General features: G+C 40.7%; 1 protein-coding gene across 2 annotated transcripts; it reads left to right on the top strand.

The window, feature by feature from the left end:
• The first annotated feature begins 267 nt into the window (after positions 1–267).
• Positions 268–22,871, top strand: ATP7B (ATPase copper transporting beta). 2 transcript variants are annotated; one of them, XM_065628296.1, is made up of 20 exons: positions 268–1,450; positions 3,032–3,199; positions 4,351–4,514; positions 5,408–5,569; positions 7,008–7,084; positions 7,445–7,619; positions 8,196–8,429; positions 8,609–8,700; positions 8,840–8,967; positions 10,496–10,650; positions 10,864–10,998; positions 11,734–11,928; positions 13,386–13,568; positions 15,133–15,331; positions 16,664–16,801; positions 18,131–18,273; positions 19,864–20,067; positions 20,178–20,295; positions 21,058–21,160; positions 22,607–22,871. In XM_065628296.1, the coding sequence occupies exons 1-20, from the start codon at positions 271–273 to the stop codon at positions 22,869–22,871; spliced, it is 4,218 nt and encodes a 1,405-aa protein (XP_065484368.1). In that variant the 5' UTR covers positions 268–270. The 2 variants fall into 2 exon arrangements, with proteins under 2 accessions (XP_065484368.1, XP_065484358.1); XM_065628286.1 differs by lacking the exons at positions 3,032–3,199; positions 4,351–4,514; positions 5,408–5,569; ... (3 more) ...; positions 8,609–8,700; positions 8,840–8,967.
• The last annotated feature ends 353 nt before the right edge of the window (positions 22,872–23,224 follow it).

The raw sequence follows: 23,224 nt of genomic DNA, 5'->3' as shown, positions 1-23,224 counted from the left end.
AATTGCTGCTTAGGAGTATTGTCAGAGGCCTGATTCATCACTGTGGATTTAGCTAAATGGTAATATATTGGAAGTGTAAGTTGGCATTGTGAAGTGTTTTGGCAGAATAGACTGACTTGAGAAAACTTCTTGTATGTGCTTGAGAGCACATGCAGAATATTGATGCTTCCACAATGCTAAAGATACATGCATTTTATTTTTATTTTTCCTCTTGCTCTTTAGGCTTTGTCCAACACTGATGCTCCTCCTGGCTGTGAGCTGGAGCCTACAATGAAACACAATTTTGCTTTTGACAACATGGGCTACGAGGAGAGCTTTGAAACTGTGCCCTCTGCGTCTTCCCAAGAACACACTGTGGCAGTCAACATTGTGGGAATGACTTGCCAATCTTGTGTGCAATCCATCCAAGGCCGAATATCCAAGGTGAAGGGCATTGAGAGTATTAGAGTCTCCCTTGAACAGAACAATGCTGTAATAAAGTATCTGCAGTCAGAAATAAGTCCTGAACAGATTTGCCAGGAAATTCAGGATATGGGCTTTGATGCCAGCATAGTGGAAGAGAGGCTGACAACACCAACCATAAATTTGTCATCCTTGAGAGAAGCAGTAGTTAAGCTTCGGGTAGAAGGCATGACATGCCAGTCCTGTGTCACCAACATTGAAGGAAATATTAGGAAACTGCATGGTGTGGCAAAAATCAAGGTGTCACTTGATAACCAGGAAGCAATTGTTGCTTACTATCCTTACATCATTCAGCCTGATGACCTCAAGAGCCATATCAGTAACCTGGGGTATAACTGCACTGTTAAAAGTAAATCAGCCCCTATGAAGCTGGGTGTCCTCGATCTCGGGCTCCTGCAGAATGCAAACCCCAAGGAGACACCAGCAGGTCTCAAGAGTGATGGGGTGGATCCACTGGTCGCCAAGACGAGTGGCACAGCGACGGTGGCTGTACGGATAGAAGGCATGCACTGCAAGTCCTGTGTCAGAAACATTGAAGGAAATATATCTGATCTTCCCGGCATACAAAGTATTAAAGTGTCTTTGGAGCATAAACGTGCTGTGGTAGAGTATAGCCCAAATTTAATTACCCTGTCAGCTTTGCAGCAAGCTATTGAATCCCTTCCACCTGGAAACTTTAAAGTATGTCTCCTTAATGGTTCAGAAGTTAATAAGGGAGCATCTCCACCACCCGCCTTGCTACGTGATCACTTCAGAGAGAATCTGCAAGACACGACATGCACGGCTGTCATTAGGATTGATGGCATGACCTGCGGTTCCTGTGTACAGTCCATAGAAGGGACCATGTCACAGAGACAAGGAGTGCAACGTATAGCTGTTTCTCTATCTGACGGAACTGGGACCATACATTATGATCCAGCTGTCACTAATGGAGAAGAGTTAAGGGCTGCCATAGAAGACATGGGGTTTGATGCTTCTGTGCTGACAGGTAACTGTTTTTTCTCCCATGGGTAGTGTGCCAAGCTGGGCCATGCAACACCTGTGTTGAGACTCTCTTCTGGAGAGAAACTCTTAGAACATCACATTGGCATTGTCTTTTCTAAGGGACTGGCCTAGCCTGACCTGACCTCACTTAACAGGGGAGAGAGATTTCAGCTGTGAAGCAGCTAATTTCAGCCCTTAATAACTGCACCACTGGCTGGAAGAGTTGAGTTACGTTATGAAGCCAAAAGGTTTGGAAGTAGGTGCAAGGTCTTTCAAACAGCAGATCCTCTTACCCAGTGAAGTAGGTTCCTCCTATGTGTCCCCAAACAAAATGTCTTTCATTTAAAACCACTTTTTACCTAACTAAAATATCTTTTTAGTGTCCTAACCCTTTGACATTTATTTCTTGAGTATTTTTACTAGCCCTACTTTACTAAGCCTTACTTTAAGTGAGGTAAGTGACAAGATGCAAGTACTCTTTGGTGGGACCAGATGCTTTTCCATGTCAGCTGCAGCACAGTTTATATGTTTTGTACATGTGCTCAATGTTTCAGAAGTTGCTATGGTGCACAATCACCTCTCTAGCGAATTTCAAATGCCGCAATATTTATCTGCTTGAACTCAACAGATTTGCTTTGAGATGGTGCTGTAGTTCACCTGGAATGAGTTAGTTTGATCCCAGTAGACCAAATCCTATTAGCTTTTCTCATGGGTACAATCTCTCTGAATCTATAGAACTGCTATAGATGAGGAGGAACGTGTATATCCTGTTTAATTATTATTAGTTTAGTTTATATTTTGTTGGTGGGAATCTTTCTGATCTATCTGTGGAAAAGGAGTGGAGCTGCTGTGTTTAACATGTTCAGAAGCAGCTCTTGGTCCCTCACACAGGCCTCTGCCCTAGGGAGGCAGATTGTGAACTCAGCTGGAGCTGTTGGGTGTCTGTTCAGGATCTGGTAAAGAATAAAAATGATTGTAATGGGTCTGTATGAGTGGAGGTCTCCTGGGTGCTACAAATCCTTCCGCTACTTGTTCTGCAGTACTAGCAGTGTAAATATTGTACCATAAAGAGAAACCTGTTGAGAAACTTGTCCTTTTCCTTGTTTGAGATGAAGTGCTGTGCGTCCTGCATAGATGACAACAAGGACAGAATGGATGTGAAGCTGGACTGTGTTCTCTGTGCTGGACAAGGACCCTCTAGATACCATTTTATCTTTATTGAGTGGAGGTAGCTGTCAGGTCTAGGCATGGAAATGGGAGGGAATCACTTGCCATCTGAAAGCGGAAAACCCGTTCTGTAGAGTTAAATGGTCATGCAAGTGGTACTGGTGAGTGTGTATTGTTATACTCGTAGTAACAATCTATATTATTTCCATGAAGAGACCAATATTACCATGTCACCTTTCGAACAGCTAAGAGACTTTGCATGATTGATAGATGTGACCTGCTTGTAGTTTTATGTCACCCAATCGCACTGTGGATAGTGTTTGTTCAGTTTATTGTGCATTTATTCTAGATACTGCCGCTGGAGAACGTAGGCACCGACCTGACGCCAGCAATGCTGCCGCGCAGCCTCGAGCTCCAGAGCCTCCTCCCCAAGGCTGTGCCTCGGATGCTCTTCCAGACAGTCCTCACCTTGATGGGCCAAACCAGCTCAGCGGAATGACAACTGAAAAGTGTTTTTTACAAATCACGGGCATGACCTGTGCATCGTGTGTGTCTACCATTGAAAGAAATTTGCAGAAAGAAGATGGTAATAAATTTAAGATTCCTATAATGACTTTATAAGGAACTACGGGCTGGAAAAGGTATTCCATGCGGTTAATAGAAGAGGCTATGGTACAACATCTTGAGGTTAAATAGACTTAATGCCTTTTCTTAGTGCTAATGTATCTATGTCACTGTTTAACTACTCTGCTGCACTGGTGGACAAACCTGATGGACATACTTGAATTGTAACAGCGAATTGTTGTAATGTGGTCAAAATTTCAAATAAGGCTCAAGACAAGACCAGAGAAATGGTTCTTATTTAGTTTTCAGGGCCTTATTGTTTTACAGAGCAATCCATCTCTTCCAGAGCTGTTGAGAGCTCTGACACGTTTGTGATGTGAAACTCAACCTTCAGAGGACATGTGCACAAGCAAGTACAAACAAATGTGTGGCTCCAGTGCCCGAGTGATTATATTAGCTTAGGCACAGCAAAGCTTATTAGGTTAGAAGCCTGCAAACTGGAGCTGCATTTCCTCCGGCCATATAAAATATGAACAGATGAGCCTCAGCAATGTCTGATTTAATTTGTGTAGGCATGTCTTCGGAGGGTTTTGCTTGTGGATTCCTATGCCCCCAGTCTTCCAGTGATGGTTTCACTGCCTTGATTTAAAAATTCAAAAAACCTTTAGCACTTCAGAGCAAATTTTTTTGCCTGTGATTTTTATGTTTTGCTTTTGAACTCTAAATGTTGATTTATGTTCTTTTTAAAAAAATATTCATTTATTTTAAATAAGAAGGAAAACCAAACTAAAAACAAAGCGAAAAATGAGAAAAGAAAAAGGCCCATCATTGTGCTGCGAGGTGTCTTTAGGGCTTTCCAAACTTAGAGAGTCCAGGGTAGAGCTTGCAGCAATGAGTGCAGAGATTGCTTCTGAAAATCCTTTTTGTCTCATTAAACCATAGCAAAACTCACCTTCTTCCCTATGTAACTCTTGCTGAAGGGAACCAAAGTGTGGCTGGATCTCAGTAAAAACTTTTCTATTGTGACTAGGGAACAACACTGTAAGGAAGCAGAGAGAAATCATTAGGCTCATCTCTAAATTTTTACACCCCTCATTGACAATAACTTGTAATATTTTTTCTCCCCCTCAAAGGAGTTACGTTATCTAATATTTTTTATTATTGCCACTGCAGGAATTGTTTCAGTGTTGGTAGCACTGATGGCGGGTAAAGCAGAGATAAAATACAAGCCAGAATTCATACAGCCTCTTGAAATAGCACAGCTGATCCAGAATTTGGGTTTTGAAGCTACTGTCATAGAAGATCATGCAGAAACAGAAGGAAATGTGGAGCTTCTTGTAAGTCATGTGTATTTGAAATTGTATATTGCTTTCCGAAAAGTCAGGTCTGGAAGAATCATTTTCTTGCAAAGGCTTTGGTTTAAGGAGTTGTGGGTTCGTCATGTCAGTTCTCACTGACGACACTATTTTTTCTTAATTGCTGAAAAGACAAAATCAATGTGTCTTAGAAGAATCTGTCCAAGGGTGCTGAAATCAAATGTGATAGTTGTATGTACAGAACAGACTTTTCTTAGTGAGGAGAAATGAAACAGAACTTTTTTGTGAAGGCACTTCAGTCAACAGTACAGACTGAGCAACTGCGAATGTTTCACCATATACATGTTGATAATGTCTAAGGCTCTGTATAGAGGTCTGAGAACTTTGGGTAAAATTAGTAAATTGTTTATATGAGGGAGAGCTTCTTCAAAAGTCTATTTTTATTCTCTGACATATACCTACTAAAAGACAGATAAGACTCCGCAGTTGTGCTAATAGATCAGAAAGTGGGAATATGCCTTATTGAAGCCACAGGAAAATTTATGTAAGTGAGATAAAGTTACACATGCAGAGTTTGACTTTGGCAATGTTAATGTAGCTGCTGATAGAACTATATTAGCCATGCTATTACAGTTAATACAAATGTACAAGTGCTGCTGTACAAGTATATAGCTGTGACTATAATTGCTGGTTGCAGAATTTTATAATAAAAGTGGATAGTTATGTTCTCAGCTTTGTTTCAGTTAAGACAGCTCTATAAATTCTTCATGCAGAAGCCTTGGGTCAGTACCAGCAGAGCTTGAATGGTCATTAGTGCCTTTGTGACGCGGGGAGGCCTTGTCTTCAAATTCATCCACAAATATTGTATGAATGTGGGGGACTGCTAACTGTACCTACATTTTTATTTTGTTTAGATTACAGGGATGACTTGTGCTTCTTGTGTTCACAATATTGAATCCGAACTCATGAGAACAAGTGGCATATTCTATGCTTCAGTTGCACTTGCTACTTGCAAAGCTCACATCCAGTTTGATCCTGAAATTATTGGACCTCGAGACATTATAAAAATAATTGAGGTAGGCTGTAGAAATTTTCCATGTATAAACAATTATAAGGTGAAGTTAAAAAGGAAATAAAGCAGTTGATATTTGAGAGGTTTTACTGACTTTTACAGATGCCATGGTAATGCCATAAATTTTTATGCTCTTGTGGTGGAGCTGCTGTTCTCCACAGTAGTGCATAGTCTCCCAGGTTGTTATTTGAAAAACACTCCCTAAAAACTACAAAAAGAAACCTTTTTTATCTATATCTGGTAAAAGTGTCATATATTGATTCCTTGCAGTTCCCTGTGTAGAATCATGTGTCTCTGACTTCCACTCATTTCAGTGAAGTGTTGATACCTCAGAAAAACATACTTCTTCCTCTTGCCAGTGAAAGAGGCTGTAAAATAAATTTTGCAACAGCTCATACTACAAATATTACACATCTCCATATACACTGGCATTTATTCCCACATCAGTTCAGAGAAGAACTTTTTAAACTGAAAAAGCTTGCGATACAGCCACTAAAGGAAAAAAATCCTGGCTTACCAGTAACCACACAGATCATAAAATCTGCTGTTATCATGGCCCAGGTGTGGACAAAACTTTTTCCTTCTCTGCCCCACCAGAAGGGAAGAGAGCTTACTGTACGAGACACATGCAGTGAGTAGTCAGGAGGATGGCAGAGACTGCTTGCCTGTTGTGTTCTAGAGTATTTGGTCAGAAAAAAGCTCCTAGACTGCAGAGCTGATGTGGCAGCAGTGATTAACGTGTTAACTAGTAGACTTTCCAGGCTGGTGGAGTAGTTCTGTAAAATGCATCTTGCCACAGGAGCATCTCATGATGCAGATATGAAATTTAAATGTATTGTGCTTTTTTTGGGGGGGGGGCAGGGGTGGGGGGGTGGGAGCGGTTTTACTGTAGTACATCACTGAAGCATCAGTGAAAACTGGCTTTTTGCATATATTTGTTTCTGGGATGTTTTGCCCTGCAGTCTCCTGTTTACAGGTTTAAACTGATTCTAGCCACTTTGATTTTCAACTTCAGGTCTATCTACTCAACTGTAGTGATGAGATGCTTGCAAGGTTGACTAGCCCCATGGCTTGCACATTTTTACCTTTGTCGTATTTCCCATCTCTCATACTTATTCCAGTGGAGATGAAAGGGCATAAATTTCCCTTGAGGAGGAGGGCAGCAGAACTCCATCTGTGCCTAAGGAACCTGGGACACTTACTACATCTATATACTGTGCATCTATATACTAGCAGAAATCAGTCTACATTTTGAGTACTGTCTGAAATATCCTCTCATGTTGGCAGGATCTAAAAATAGATCAGAAGTTGGAATTTATTAAATATGGAACAGTGTCCTTTTCTGACATTTCTTCCAGAAGTAGTGTCATTTAAATATGCTAAAAGTAATATGCTTATTTTAATCAAAACTAACTCATCTTTCCTCCCCTTTCAATAAAAAGGAAATTGGCTTTCATGCTTCTGTGGCTAGAAGAGTTCCAAATGCACATAACCTGGACCATAAAAAGGAAATACAGCAGTAAGTATTTCTCTTTCTCACTAATGAACATGTATAGATCATCTCTTGTAACTCACCTCCCCCACCTCCCACTTAGTTTAACTTCTCCTGGTGTAAGGCATTTTTAATTTTACGATTTGCCATTTGGTTCAAGAACTTTTATTACTTTCATTAGTTTTAGTTTTTAACTGATACAAGTCTATACAGTTAAACGTGTGGGAGACACTAAAACTGTCCTGAGGTGCTGGATCTTTCCCAAATACACTGTAGCTGTGTGTTAGTACAGTGCTAATACCCCAAGCTCTGTGCTGTGAGCACGCTGCTTGGCCTGGGGACTGCAGGGTGTACAACAACCAGGGATTTACAGCTTCTACTTTTCAGGTGGCGGAAATCTTTCTTGTGCAGCCTACTGTTTGGTATCCCAGTCTTAATCCTAATGATTTATATGCTAATACCCGTTGGTGAGCATCATGGGTCTATGGTGCTGGAACAGAATATCATTCCTGGATTATCTATTTTAAATCTTCTCTTCTTTGTCCTCTGCACTTTTGTTCAGGTATGTCCAGAGCACTTCCTAGGGGTTTGCTTTCTATTCCTCTCCCATTTATGTAATCTGATGTGATAAGGACAGGAGACTGGAAAGGTTTAGTGGATTAGCCCTGCCCTTTTGTCTGTACCATCTATGCAGAATGAAGTGGCACTTTTCTGCAGGTTGTCCATTCTGTAATAGCTCACAGCACATACTCCTGCCTAAGATGTGTCAGATAGTTTTCCAAGTGGGGGAAGTAGTGTAAAATGAAGAAACACCTGATCAGCTGCAAACTAATTGGGTAGCTATACGTAAATCCCTTCAGTTTATGTGCCTTGTTTACTTTGCATTGCTGGTGAAAAGGATGATATGTAGCTGGCAGAGTTGTTGTGAGGACAAGGAAGGGCCAGTGAGAGGATGACAGTAGAGTCAGCCTCTGAGTAGACCACTCCACTGAAGCTATATCAATATAAACTTCACATGGGATAGCAATGCTTTCCCTTGTCTACTATGTGTTTGTAATTCTGCTATAGGCAGCATTGTATACTTTCTGCTTTCACTGCTGTGATCTTAATATGTATCTGTCCATGCTTACACCAACAGTTTCTTGGTGGGTGGTATTTTTACGTACAAGCTTACAAATCACTGAAGCACAAGATGGCCAACATGGACGTGCTCATCGTACTGGCCACAACGATTGCTTATGTGTATTCGTGTGTGATCCTGATGGTAGCGATAATTGAAAAGGCGGAGAAAAGCCCTGTCACTTTCTTTGACACTCCTCCAATGTTGTTCGTGTTCATTGCCCTTGGGAGATGGCTGGAACACATAGCAAAGGTAACTCATCTTCACACTAATTATTTTGCATTTATGATAAGAGCAGAAAAAAGCTATTCAGAGGAATTTTGAGTCAGATGTTTCTGATGTAGCCTATATTATACAAGGTTCATTGTGTTAAGTAGACTTCAGCATTTGTATATCTCAATATACCTTAAACATTTCTCTCTGTTTCTTAGAGTAAGACCTCAGAAGCTCTTGCTAAACTTATATCTCTTCAAGCCACAGAAGCCACTGTGGTGACTCTTGGACCTGACCACTCTATCGTCAGGTATATATTTATGAAACGAAACCCCTTCAGCCTGCCTAGGTGCACAGACTAGGCTTGATGCAGTTAATGTGAAAGCATTGTTATTCTTTTGAACCTGATGGTGTAAGTAATGTGTCTGTTCTACTTGTGTCTTTTGCAGGGAGGAGCAGATAGCTGTTGAACTGGTTCAACGGGGTGACATTGTAAAGGTTGTTCCTGGTGGAAAGTTCCCAGTGGATGGAAAGGTTATTGAAGGCAGTTCTATGGCAGATGAGTCTCTCATTACTGGTAACTTCCTTTCCTATGCAAAGAAGTGAAATCTTCTAGAACACTTTCTTACATGAAAAGAGAGAAGACTCAACCCAAGAGCTGCTGTCTGAATAACCTCCCACCTTAATGGACGCTGTGCCTGGTCTTTGTGAACTTGAATCCAAATCTCACATCTGCACACACCCTAAAAAGCTGAACAATTTCTGCTCAGTTTGGGCACTTTTACTAACATACTGATGGGATGGGTAGCGTCTAAACATTATTGTCATTATTCCAGAGATCTCGTGGGAGCTTCCCCTGGAATGTGTTTGTAGAGATGGTACCTTCTCAGAAATAACTTCTAAAGGGTGATGGGGAAATATTGCTGAGGTGTTGGGGTGTGTATGCATGGGCACTGAACAGGGCTTCGGACAGGGGTCTCCCAGTGAGCAAGAAGAGGGAAAGAAAACCTCACAACTTGATGCTCACTAAGGGTCATGGGACTTTTTCATAGCTTCTGAATTTTTAATTTCATTTTGTGAATATAAAAATGATTTACTGCATTGTGCAATTCTTATAAATAAGGTAAAGGATATAAAACCTTTACATTGGCATTGTCTGACTTGGTTTAGTTATGTATTTACTTTGCTTGGGGAACAGGGACACCCTTAGTTTAAGAGCACCCTAAAAATGGAGAAAATAGAGATTTTGTAGAGCTGATCAGCTCTAACCCTAACCCTAACCGTGACACTGACCCTGACCCTGAACCGTTACCGTGACCATAACCTAGACCCTGACCCTGACCCTACCCGTGACCCTAACACCCACCCTAACCCTAAACATGATCCTAACCCTGACCCTAACCCTAACCCTAAATCTAACCCTAACCCTAACCCCCACCCTAACTTTAACCCTAACCCTAAACCTGACCCTGGCCCTGACCCTAACCCTGCCACTGACCCTAACCATAGCCCTAACCCTGACCCTAACCCTAACCCAGACGCTGATCCTAACCCTAACCGTGACCCTGACCCTCACCCTAAACCTAAACCTAACTGTTCCCCTAACTGTAGTCCTGACCCTAAACCTAACCCTCACACTAACCCTAACCCTAAACCTAACCATGACCCTAACCCCCCTGCTGGAGAGGCAGCGTGAGAACAGGAGCTTTGCCACAGAGATGACTTTTCAAGTCTTTGAAAACTGAGGGTGGCAGAAACAAAGGCAGATCGCTCAAACTCCCATGGCTATGCAAAGTATCAATTGGATAAATTCCTAGCAGTTCCTTTTACGATCAGTTTGCTCCTGGCCCTTTTGAGGGATGGCATACTAGAGAGTTAGGACTAAGGAAACAGCATTTTCTTTGAAACTAAACCTAGGAAAAGGTTTCTAGAGGTATGACGGCACTTATACATGTCTTCACTAGACAGAGGTATACAATATGTGATTTCTCATTGTTATTGCTTAGCGTGCTGATTTTGTCAGCGTACAATGAGCTCCGTGTTAATGAACTATGTTCACCATTATTAGGGGTATCGCCTCATTTATTCTTACCTTTTCTTTCTAGGGGAAGCTATGCCAGTCACTAAAAAGCCTGGGAGCACAGTGATTGCTGGCTCTATAAATGCACACGGCTCAGTTCTTGTTAATGCAACTCATGTTGGTAATGATACCACTCTGGCACAAATCGTGAAATTGGTGGAAGAAGCTCAAATGTCAAAGGTAAGAATAACAGAAAATAAAATCTTATTCACAGATTTTGATTATATAAGAAAAATACTCTATATTTTTATATATTTACTTGATCAACAAACTGTGCGTTTTCCAAATGTCAAAAAAGAACCAGATGAAGGATATTAGATATTTTCATGGACTCTACATATTTATGTGTTTTGATCATAAACATAAAAATTTTTTTTTTTCTTTTTTTTACAGGCACCCATCCAACAACTGGCAGATAAGTTTAGTGGATATTTTGTTCCATTTATCATCATCATTTCCACAGTGACATTGATAGTATGGATCACAATTGGTTTTATAAATTTTGATGTTATTCAAAAATATTTTCCTGTAAGTAATTTCATTAAGAGCTGGATTTTGTTGTTAGGATATCCTCCAGTGTAATTAACATACCTTCTGTGTGTAGGGTTTGATGTTGCAGCCTGGCAAATAATTTTGTCCAACGTGGTGTTTTCTACACAGAACAGATAATTACGCTAATTAAAATCTGACTGCAGGTATAAATATACCTTTACATCTACCCCTTAGTTCTGCATGGCATTCCTACAAACTGAAATTATTGACAGTCTTTCTGGACTAAAGCTGATCTATACCTGCCTTTCAAGGAGCTGAGCCATTCATATATTACCTTTTTATTTCTGGACATCCTTGTTCCTGATGCCAAATAGTGAGTTTGGCTTTAGAAAAAAGATGAGCTTCTGTTGTCTTTCAGATGTATATTTGCTGTGCTTAGCAACCGTAGGGATGTGTGTACTTGGAGACAGGGTTCTACTTTGCTAAGCTATAAAGGAAATGCCAACAAGTTATTTTGTCATCCGAGAGCCTGAGAGCAGTCAAGCATATGTGTGCTTGAGCAGAAAAAAGAAAAGCCAGAAAATAAACAATTCATGACATTGACCTTTCTCTATCATTACAGTAACACTAATAGACTGCTTTCCTATACTGGATTTTTCCAGGTAAATGTGTTTTTTTGAAATGGCTGTGATTGATTGTACATCTGTGTTATCTTCCGTCAGCAGTCATACATCTCTTTATTTTTTTTTCCTCTCTTCCCTCTTCTCATAGAATCAGAACAAACACGTTTCGAAAGCTGAACTAATACTGAGGTTTGCATTTCAAACCTCAATCACTGTGCTGAGCATCGCATGCCCCTGTTCTTTAGGCTTGGCCACCCCCACAGCTGTGATGGTGGGCACGGGAGTGGCTGCGCAGAACGGTATTCTCATCAAAGGCGGAAAACCCCTGGAAATGGCACACAAGGTTAATAGTTCTTTCTGTACTCTTGTAGCTTACCCAGCTGTTGCTACATGAAATATAATTTTAATTTCCCAGGAAATCCTGCTGGTCTGGAGAAAGACTGCAGAATGCAGTGGTTTTTTGTTGTTGTTGTTGTTTTCTATTGGTTGCTGCTCATTAAGGTAAAGATGACAGATTTGACCTTCTTTCTTTGAAGTAGCCACAGTAAAGCGTTAAGAGCCAACAGTTCCTGCAGTCTTATGTCAGCGAGGCTGCTAATCTTCTGCGTGACCTCAGAGGTTTCTGACTTTCGCGCTCCCTTTACCTCTTCTGCAAAAGAGCCCAACAATCCAGTGTTTTCCTTCTTTCCTCAGAGGGCTGTTGTGAAACGCATGTTGTTCATGATCAGTAGTTAAAATGTAGGATGTAAGAGAAAAACAGAACGATGTGAAGCTCTTTTAGTGCATAGAAAAAAGATGGAAGGGAGGCAGAAAAAGCCCTTCAAAGACAGAAAACTGATGAAAAGAGGAGGAGGAGGTTGAAAGACGAGGTTGTTTAACATGTCCACAAACAGTGAAAAGAATACGAGTTTAAACCATGCTATGATAGACTGGATTAGACATAGGCAGAACATTTTAAGTGAAAAGGATGGTAAGAATAAGTTAATCAAACTGATAATTCTTGTTCTTACTGGACATTGTAGAGCATTGACCAGAAGTTTTTCCAAGGCTATGCAAAAAAACCAAACCAAAACCACCACCAACAAAACCAAACAAAAACGCACACAAAAAATGAATGCTAATTAGTGTCTGGAATTTCCACCTTTTGAATCTAAGTGAGGCTACAGTCATGGCTTGGACACTTAGGTGACTTGTTGGATTCTGCAAGACTGGTGGGTTGGAATAGGTGGGAATGGAAATAGTGCCTAATTTGTTAGGATTTTTTCATTCTTTTGTTTGTGCCTTGTTTATTTCCAGGATTAGAATTGACTTTAGCTTTGGGTTTCAGTGCATGTGAGGCTGTTTTTTGGTTCATTCCCAATTTGTCAAGACTCACGGGCTGGCTAACAAGCGACTGCTGAATTTGGTGAATAGCATGAGATTGGGTTTGGCTGGGCTGTTGTTTCTGCAACTTGCTGGAGTTTCTGGCACTCTTGCCTGTTCTACCACCAAATGGCTTCCTGAGTCCTCTTTCCTCAGTGCTATTGTTAACTGTGTAGAACAGCATTTGTAAAAGCCTCCTTGCATCACATACCTTGTGGTAACAGTGATTAAGATGTATGGGGAATGAATAAGAAAGTGTAAGGAGACCTACTGTACGGGTAGTTCAAGGTACACAGAAGAATCCCTACTTTTGCAGGTTTATTCTGTTTTGGTGTGGTTATAGTCAACTGATTATTAAGGTCTTGCCTGTATTTATAAGCATATGAGCATCCCTATGCTCTCAGGGCTTAGGCAGTAACTCTGGTTTATTTCTTGCAGATCAAGACTGTGATGTTTGATAAAACTGGGACCATCACCTGCGGAGTTCCTAAAGTCATGAGGGTGCTTTTGCTGGGAGACACAGCAGTGCTGTCTCTGAAGAAGGTACTGGCAGTAGTTGGCACTGCAGAAGCCAGCAGCGAGCATCCTTTAGGAGTGGCAGTCACTAAATATTGCAAAGAGGTACTGAGCCTTCCTATTTCGTCTGAGGCCTGAAGGGATCTGTGCAAATGCAGCAGTGTTGTATAAAATAAACAAGTTGCAGAGGGACAGGCCTATCTGAAAAGTGACAGGCTGGAAAGTTGGCAGATTTTATGATCTGGACAATACCAGAAGGCATGTTGCAAGCTTTGCTTTTCTGGTAATGCTGTGGAGTTCTTGAGCAAGACCTTAAAAAGTTTTTCCTGAACTAGTGGGAAAATAAGGATTGTGGAATATATGCAGGAGGAATACTTACGTTTAAAATAGCATTGTGAAGCAACTGTGCGTGGTGACATTTCGTATGTTACCTGACTGTAGTCACTTCTATTAGTCATTTGCTTATCTGAATTGGTTAGACAAAAAGCTTTAAAACCTGAATATTAAACTGTGATATTTGTGAATTTCACAAATAAATTAATTGATTACTCAAGTTCTTGAAAATTTTGCCAGTCCTCAAAGGTCATTTATTAATATATATTGCATGTGTTCCTCACACATTTCAGGATGAATGGAAGGACAAATAGCAACCAAAATAGGAAGCCTGGTTTGAATAAATAATTTCTTTCTGCTAAGACAAGTAATTAATTCATTTACAGAAAAAATAATTGGCAAGAATATATCAAACGTATTAGTGATAGATCTTTCAGTGGTAAAATTTGGAAGCTAACGTATAAATTTAGAAGGAAAATGAGAGTATGGGTAATGATTCAGTTACCTCTCTTATATTTTACATTTTCTGTTTTCAAATTTATCTTAGTTTCCTGACACTTCTGTAATCATCCCATGCACCAATTGTTACTGGATTGTGGCTTATACGAATTGCAATGCTATACTGTTTGCAAATATTCTTGCCACCTGTTTTATCATCCCTGTGTTGTAAGAAGGTCTCTGAAAGGTACATGTAATTCCAAATTCCAGAGACAACCCAGAATAACTCATTTATAAGTGCATATTTTCTCCATTCTTTTTGTAACTCAGAGACAGGGTCCAGGTAATCTCTTTTCTCATCTTGCAGGTACTCACTGGCTTCTCTATCTCAGGAGAAAGACTCAGTTTCCTTATCATCCAGCCAGACCATTCCAGGAATTAGATACAGTTTTTCACTGTACTTTTACATAAATATAAAAGGCCCAACCCCCCCCAGATACTTGTCTGTGAGGTTAATTAGAAGTTGCATCTTTTCAGAACTTGTATGGCTTATTGTTATAGTATTTCTCTTTAGTTCCTAGTCTTGGCTGAGTTCATGAACCACCAGTGTAGCCGCTTTGTCCTTGAACTGCCAGGAAAAATTGTTCTTTATGGTTTGCTGCTGCTAGGACTGAGACCTGGATGTGATCTGTATGGCTGCCCCTTTCTAGAAGTCCAAACCACAGCACATCCAGAACATCCTTATTTTTAGTTCTGTGTTACCAATACTCCATGCTGCTTTTCCATCCATCATTGTCAAGAGGAGGAATGAGGCCTCTTTTTGACAGGAGTTACCTAATATTTGTAGCCCACCCGAGCAGCACAGACTGATGATGAGTTACTCTGGTTACATCCGCAGGAGCTTGGCACGCAGAGCCTGGGATTCTGCACTGACTTCCAAGCGGTCCCGGGCTGTGGCATCAGCTGCAAAGTCGGAGGTGTTGAGGCCGCCCTGGGCACGGCCAAGGAGGGTGTCGATAATCTGGACGCGAACAGGAACGGGGGCAGCAGTGTCCCTCTGGGGGACAATGCACTGATCACACTCTCTGAATCAAATGGTATGTCTGCCCCCGAAGTGATGGCCTGTTGCAGTGTGCGGGCTGATGAATCAACAGTGCTGACCACTGTAAAACAATCCTGTCAGAACAGGAACAACAGGAAGGTGGATTTATGTCAGGAGGAGGCAAAGAACATGTGGGACAAAGTGCGTCTTTACAAATATTGAAGCTCTCTCTTCTCTCTTGGTCTCTCTGAAATTCAGAAACCTAAATAAGAATTTATATACTACAGTAATGGGTTCAAGCAATACATAAGCAATAAGGCATACCCAGCAATGTCCCTTTTGGATAGAAGAATGGTCCAGCAGAGAGCAAAGTTTGCCAATTAGTATTATCTCCCCTTTTAGAACAGTTGCTTTTAGCATATGTTATCTTACTGCTACTCTTTTATATCCTATCCGTTAGTTTCATATTAATTTGGATCTTTTGTTTTCTGTTTATTTATCTCTCAAGGCACTTTTAAAAAAATATCTATTCAGCAGATGCACAATAAAGCGTATTATATCTGCAAAGCAAATTGCAGTGCCTGATGTTTTTTATTAGACCAATACATTTGTCTTTGTTTCAGGGCCTGTGGAAGCCAGTTTGCTTTTTTGTAGTGTAGGAGAGAAAGAAAAAGTATTTAAAGCCTTCCTTAAGAAGCTCATCAGTTCTCTTCAGAAGACTGTGGCTCTCCTGACCTTTTTGAGAAAGCTGTTAAAAGAATTAAATGAAATAAGAAATTTAATCATCAGAACTGTGCCATTTGTGAATGGTGTTAATGTAGTATTTTCTCACCTGCTTCATATGGCTCTTTTGAAGTTGGACTGAATTCATAATGAGATGCTCCACATACTGTTTCATTGTTTGTTAGAACAAAACTACTTTTTTCTTGCCAGAAGTAGCCTTTATATTTGAAAGAAGTCATTAGTTGTGCGAACAAAGCAGCATGGCATTTATGAAATGTGCATACTGCACTTATCCAGAAAAACGATGCCAACTGGAAAAGGCAAATACAGGCAAATACTTCCATTAGGTTCATGATACAGTTCTGTGTATAAACAGGCACAGATTGAGTCTGGAAGGAGGAAAGTTTTATGCGGCTGTCTTCAGGTAGTGCCTGTGCGTTTGTGTTTGGCCATGATAGCAGCACTTCAACAAGACTAAATCTGTTTGTGTCTTGTGACCACTGCCAGTCTGGAACACACAGGAAAAAAAATAGGAAAACCTTTTCAGAATATCTTTCTATAGCAAATGCAGCCTGACATTGCCGTCTTCAAACATCTCTGGCTTGCGTTTGTGATTTTTGAGTTGCTCATTTTTCTTTTTTGTCTGTGCACAAAGGTCCATCAGCTTCTCACACATACTCTGTGTTGATTGGAAATCGTGAGTGGATGCGACGCAATGGCTTGCATATTGCCAATGATGTAAATGATGCGATGACAGACCATGAAACAAAAGGACAGACTGCCATATTAGTGGCTATAGATGGTAACTGCTGTTCTTTGGAGTGACTTAATAAATATAAATTGAACCTACCATGGAAAGGATAAAAACAGACTCTGGAGCAGTTGATCAATGGCTTAGTGTTGATATACTACTAATTTTTTAATGCAGAACTGCTTGTGAACTGCAAAGTATCAAGGTGTTCTTAAAAGACTTTCACCTCAGAACAGTGTCTATGAGATTTTTTTGTGTAGTTTTTAATTTAAGTATTAATGTCTGAAGCTCCTGCTGTCTAGGACTGTTGTTCAGAAAAGCAGTGCCAGTGCAGTCCATGTCCCATCTTGACCTGACATCACCTAAGGGCCACAGGTCAACCTATTGGCATCACTGATTTCAAAACATTTCATGAATAAACATGATGAGTCATTAGATCATTCAGCTGTTATATAATAGATTAGACTAAATGAGTTTTGCCAGAGGGGATCTGTTCTGTGCTACACAGGAAGAGATCCCAGACAATACTTTAATATGAGAAACTGCTGTAACGGTGATAGATTGCCAGTGCAACTCTGATCTTGAAATGGAACCTCTGGTTCAATTACTGAATAAATATTCTTGGTGCTCCTACAGAGCAATTTTCAGAAGCATTTGCATGTCTCATCCTGGGCTCCATCAGCAGTCCAGCAAAATCAAGTGCTCTTAACATGGAAATAAGGGCCCTGATGTACAGCTGGCATTCCTGTCACTGCTAGGGGTAGCAAATAGAGATGCAGGGGTGTAAAACCTACTTAAGGTCCTTACTTTCAAGAGGTAACACTCAGTGATAAACCAACGTGAGATTTTTGTAAGTCATGTGATGGAAATGTGGATGCACCTTTGTGTCAATGTGCTGGAAGGCGGGTGCAACACTTTTATATGAAAATAACTAATAGAGATCCAACCCTGAAAGATTAGGAGACATAAAACCGGATACTCTATATACTTCCTCCTAGAGGATCGGCTTCAACATCTGACCTGAGCACAAATACCAAAACTTTCTCTGGCCCACTGTTGTATTTGTCCATATCATAAAATCTAGAAGTCAGGTATATTTAAAAGCTACTCTTCTCTTCTCCCCTTCCTCCTGGTCCCTAAATATCAAAGGTGTTGGTTGCTTGGTCTGAAACAGATAAATGAGAAAAATGTGTGTGTGTGTGTAAGAAAGAAATGATAACTTAGAAAATTCTAGACAGTTGTTCAGGCTTGTGAGTGTCAATATTGCTCAGAATGTGTCATTTCACAAGATGCCACGGTGCGATGGAGAGGAAGTTCTGTTCTCTTGCTGCCACTTTGCATCCCACAGCTCTCTCTAACAGAGGACGTTTCTTTGAGCAGGTGTGTTGTGTGCAATGATCGCAATAGCTGACACTGTCAAGCAGGAGGCAGCCCTTGCTGTGCACACGCTGAAAGACATGGGAATAGATGTGGTGCTGATAACGGGGGACAACAGAAAAACTGCAAAAGCCATTGCCACTCAGGTATCTGCTTCTTTGCATCTCAAAAAAGTATACAATGGGGTTCTAAAACTCTGCTTATCCCAGTGGATTTGGAGCAGGAACTCAGTGTTTCGTTGGATACCTTAAATGAAGATTAACATTTCTGGAACTGGACAGAAAATCAGGTCTGGTCCTATGGCACAGTAAAGGCCAGTGGCTGCATTAAGATCCCACTGAAGACACAAAGTGAGCACTTTTTCAGAGCACAGAGTTTCTTGCAGTAATTAGTCGGTTGCTGAACCAAAGCCTCCTGCTTCCCTTCACTGAAGGGCGGTCATGTTTGGTAAGTGATGAAGAAAAGTTCCTTTAAGGTCCAGTCCTGTTCCCAATAAGGGAAGTGGGAATTTGTCATTATCTTTAAGGGTAACATAGTAATTACAAGAAGAATTATTGTTAAGAAGCATAGTAGTCTAAAAGAGGTTTGGTCTATAGGAGATTTCCTTGATCTCAAACTATAAATGTTGCTCCAAAGGCAAAGCCAGATTCTCACTCTACCTTGCTACATTTCCACCCTCTCCATTTTCCACTTCCCTCTTTGCCTTTGCATTGATCTACTTCCAATCTGCCACCTTGCTTTCCTCAGATATCCCACCACACAGCTAATGCAGACAGCACCTGGTGTGCACATTCTCCCATGTTGTGAGGTCTGTTTTGTTTCTCAGTGTGATGCTTTAATCCGTCTCCTGTTTTGATTCACACTTTGTCTTTTGCGTTCAATTGTGGTCAAGCGCTTTTCCACCGCTCCTTTCTTTATTAAGAGAAGTTGTCTTCCAGAAATAAGTTTCAGCTTATGGCTCCAGGCACTCAGGTGAAGTTTTCAAATGAGCTCAGTCTGTCCCACCCTACATTTTAATTTCATTTTTGGCACTTACTTTCCAATGGAAAAATGGTAAGCCGGTCCTCAAAACATTTTTAAAAGTTACTTTTTGAAATGTTAAAAGAGAGCTTCTACCTTGTGTGGTGAAAAGCTGATCTCTGCCAGGTGAGGCAGCCAAACCAGGAGCATTATCCCAGCCCTCTTTAGTACCCCCACCTGTTTTTCAACTACGGCACTAAAGCCATTGGTAGCAACTCCATATCCATTGAAACGTGGATGGGTAGAAGCATTTAGCCATCTGCTTTATTTTCATAGTCTCCCTGAGACTTGCACGTACTTATCATTTCTGTGTTTCCCTGTAACTATCTGATTGTACATGGTTCCTACATGGCATTTCACTGAAACATTTTTTGGTGCATCAAGCAGCATGATTAGCTGAAAACAGTCTCTTTTAACCATCAAACTTTACTGCCAGGGCAGTAGAGCTTCAGAAGCCCTGTGGGGCATGAGGCTTAGAGCAGAGCATGGCTTGCTAGCATCTCTGCAGTAAAGATGGGGGACTCTGTAATCAGTGCCTTTCTTACACCAAAGACATGTTGCTCTTCAGCTTTCTGTGTAGCTTGCAAGTGTTGCCTCCACTGGAATCAGTTTGGTTGATCTTTCTTTGTTTCCCCTTCACCCAGAACAGCAAATGACTCTTCCTTTGAGCATGAAGCATGTCACCAACCAGGGTGTATTTCTCTCTTTGTACACAGGTTGGAATCAAAAAAGTCTTTGCCGAGGTTCTTCCTTCTCACAAGGTTGCAAAGGTCCAGGAGCTCCAAAACGGGAGGAGGAAGGTTGCGATGGTTGGTGATGGTGTCAATGATTCCCCTGCACTAGCCAGGGCCGATGTTGGAATTGCAATTGGAACGGGCACCGATGTTGCCATTGAAGCAGCAGATGTTGTTCTTATCCGAGTGAGCACTAAAGTTCTGACCTGTTCTCTTTTATCACTGATGCTCCCCTTTTTGGTTTGGTATTCTGAAGACTCTATGCAGAAAACTTTCAATGCTCTTCTGTCTTGCAGAATGACTTGCTGGATGTAGTTGCCAGTATTCACTTGTCAAAGAGAACAGTTCGAAGAATACGAATAAATCTGATTCTTGCCTTAATTTATAATTTGCTTGGCATACCCATCGCAGCAGGTATGTGACTGTCAGAGCTCATCGTGTCAAAAACAAAAGCTCTGTTGAGCTCTGTGGTGACTTTCACAGGATTTCCTGCTCAAGGAACCAAAAATGTGTTCCTGGAGTATTTAAAACTTGGCAGAAGGAAGACTTTTTTTTTTTTCATGTTATAGAAAAAATCTTTGTTCCCCAGACTTTAAACTCTTAGGAATGAATTATTTTATGATGGAATGGAAACCATGCTCTTAATTCACAAAGCAGTACTTGGGGATTGTTTCTGTACATTCAAACTCAGCTCTAACCAGAGTTACCATCCCACTTCTGAGTGCTCCCTCTTTTACTCACCCTGAATCACACATTTTCTCTCCTACTACTTGCATTCTCTCTTCTTCTGTCAGACATCTTCTCATGCTCCAAATTCCTCCTTAAAACTTACTTCAGGCATTCCTCTTTATGAGTAACTTCTCCCTCCTTTGCCTGGACCATTGCCTTTTCTTTTCTTGCTTTCGCTTTGTTTCACATGTGCAGAATAACTGGAAAGGACAAATAGTCTCAGCTTGTGGCTGCAGTCTTGTAGCCGAATTGGTACAAAGGTCATCCTTTGCAAGGGAAGGGACATATTTAAAAATAAGTGAATAAATATATATTGATCTAGTTGTGTTTATGGAGGTCTCAACAAGTCACACTGTAGAACTTCTGATCTGTTCTACGACACACAGGAACAGAAATGTCTGTGCTGGCACAGGCGGCTCTGGCTGATGTCCGTATGTTTTTTTCTAGGTGTGTTCATGCCCGTTGGCCTCGTGCTTCAGCCTTGGATGGGATCAGCTGCAATGGCAGCTTCTTCTGTGTCTGTTGTGCTGTCTTCCCTGCAGCTGAAATGGCAAGTTGTCTTACACTGAGCAATTGGGGGACCGTAGGCAGCAGTGCTGCTGGGACGCAACTGAGACGTTAATTTGGGCTTTGCATACCTAAAAATAGCTGACAGTCCTTCAGCTTGGGGTTGTTCTGTCTAATCCTTGGCTCCAAAAGAGACAGATGTCACTATTATGAACACACCTGGACAAAGACTAGACTGAGCATTCTTTAACTAGCAGCTAAAAGTGTGACCGGATACCACCTGAGCACCTGTGTTGGAGATCTAGTTCAATACCAAGTGAGGTAATGATCAGCACTGGTTTTGCTGTGAATATCAAGTGAACAAATAATTCAAAAGACAGTTCTCCATAATGCAGCAGTAGATGTTTTTTAAAAGATTTGTACCTGTTTTAATTTTTTGTCTATTTAATTTAGCTGCAGAGGAACAGAGAAGCAGTGTATTTATTCTTTTGCACCTTGCTGCAGATAAAGTATCTTGCTCTATTTTTTTTTTGAAGTGAGTCAATTTCTGAACTCTAACAAGTTTCTTCAAATTATTTTATTTTTTAGGTGCCCTTTTTGGGTGCAGTTACAGTGGACCTGTTTTAAACAGCATTTGGATAAAACATCTTACAAAACTTAGACTTTTTACAGCGTCTGAAATAAGTCCAAACCTTCAAATATTTCTGTTATAGCTAGGGTCTTCTGTATAGTATAGTACAGTATTGTATAAACTAATATAGGAAATCTGTTGCTGCAACATGATTCTGATCCTGCAAATGCTCAGTGAGACCACAATCTATAATAAAAATGACATAAGTGCTCATGTCTGTTTGCAGAATCAGTCCTACTACTACATTATTTTAATCCTAAAAACTTTCTGTTTGTAGTTATCCAAGGGATGATAAATTTCTATAAAGGAATTCCTTTATTCTCCAATTATTTTGATGTCGTGCTGATTCCATTAAGTATTACCCACAATTGTGCTTAGAGGTTGAGAACCCCCCAAACATATTTGGCTTCAGACATATGGAAGCTGTATGACAGTATATTCTGTAGGACAATCATCTTCCTCGAAGCTTCACATCAGCTGAACAGAACTTCAGATTCCAGAGAACACAATAATACATATATGTGAAGAAGACCGTTCATACTTGCCATTGCTGAGCTTTTTTTTTGACCTAGAATATATTGAATCAGAAAGTGGGTTTTGGGTCATCAAATCCATTCCCCTGGAATTGTCTGCTACAAACCTTTTTGTAATTCAGCAAACTCAATATTTTTCTTAAAGAACCTCATTTGAAGGGTCCCTCTCTTTTGCTACTGAAATGTCTTAACACTGTGTGACCAGTACTCTTAGCCATTAACATTGCATCTGAAATGCAGGTAACATTTAGGTTATCGTAAGTTTCTGATCTGTTCTAATGCTGAAGTCGATTCTACACATTGATTTTTCTCTTTTTCTTCTTAGTTATAAGAAGCCAGACATGGAAAGTTATGAAGCACAAGCTCAAGGCCACATGAAGCCACTTAGTCCTTCCCAAATCAGCGTTCACATTGGAATGGATGACAGGAGGAGGGATTCATCCAGACCAGCTCCTTGGGATCAGATTAGCCAAGTGTCTCTCTCTTCCTTGAGTTCAGACAAGCTGCCAAGACGTAATGGTTTTGTCGAGGAGGAAGGGGACAAGTGGTCATTGCTCATGAATGGAGGAGATGAAGAACAGTACATCTGAAGCACTCTGTTCTTAGGACAGGAGGAAACATTCCTCCTCACCAGTGATGGGAGGCACTGACTTATGTCATCAAGTGCTTCAAGGCTGTACGTGAAGTCAATGCTTCAGCTCCCGAAACAATTGCAACTCAGCTCAATACTGGGTTGTATGGATTGTGGATTTTTTTCAGGTCACCGGTGATTTCTAGTGACAGAAAGAATTTGTGGCTCTATAATGAACTTGCTCCTTTGCACACAGCCATTAGTGAAATAATGTAAAAATGTAATTTTCAGAGTCTAAAAGAGTTTCTCTCTTCTGGACTGTTTGCTGGGCACCAGATTTCCTACTTTTCCCTCTTTCTAACTTTATTCTTT

The sequence above is a fragment of the Caloenas nicobarica genome, chromosome 1, assembly GCF_036013445.1.
Source record: "Caloenas nicobarica isolate bCalNic1 chromosome 1, bCalNic1.hap1, whole genome shotgun sequence".
Taxonomy (NCBI): Eukaryota; Metazoa; Chordata; class Aves; order Columbiformes; family Columbidae; genus Caloenas; species Caloenas nicobarica.
This window is presented reverse-complemented; position numbering and strand designations above follow the sequence as displayed.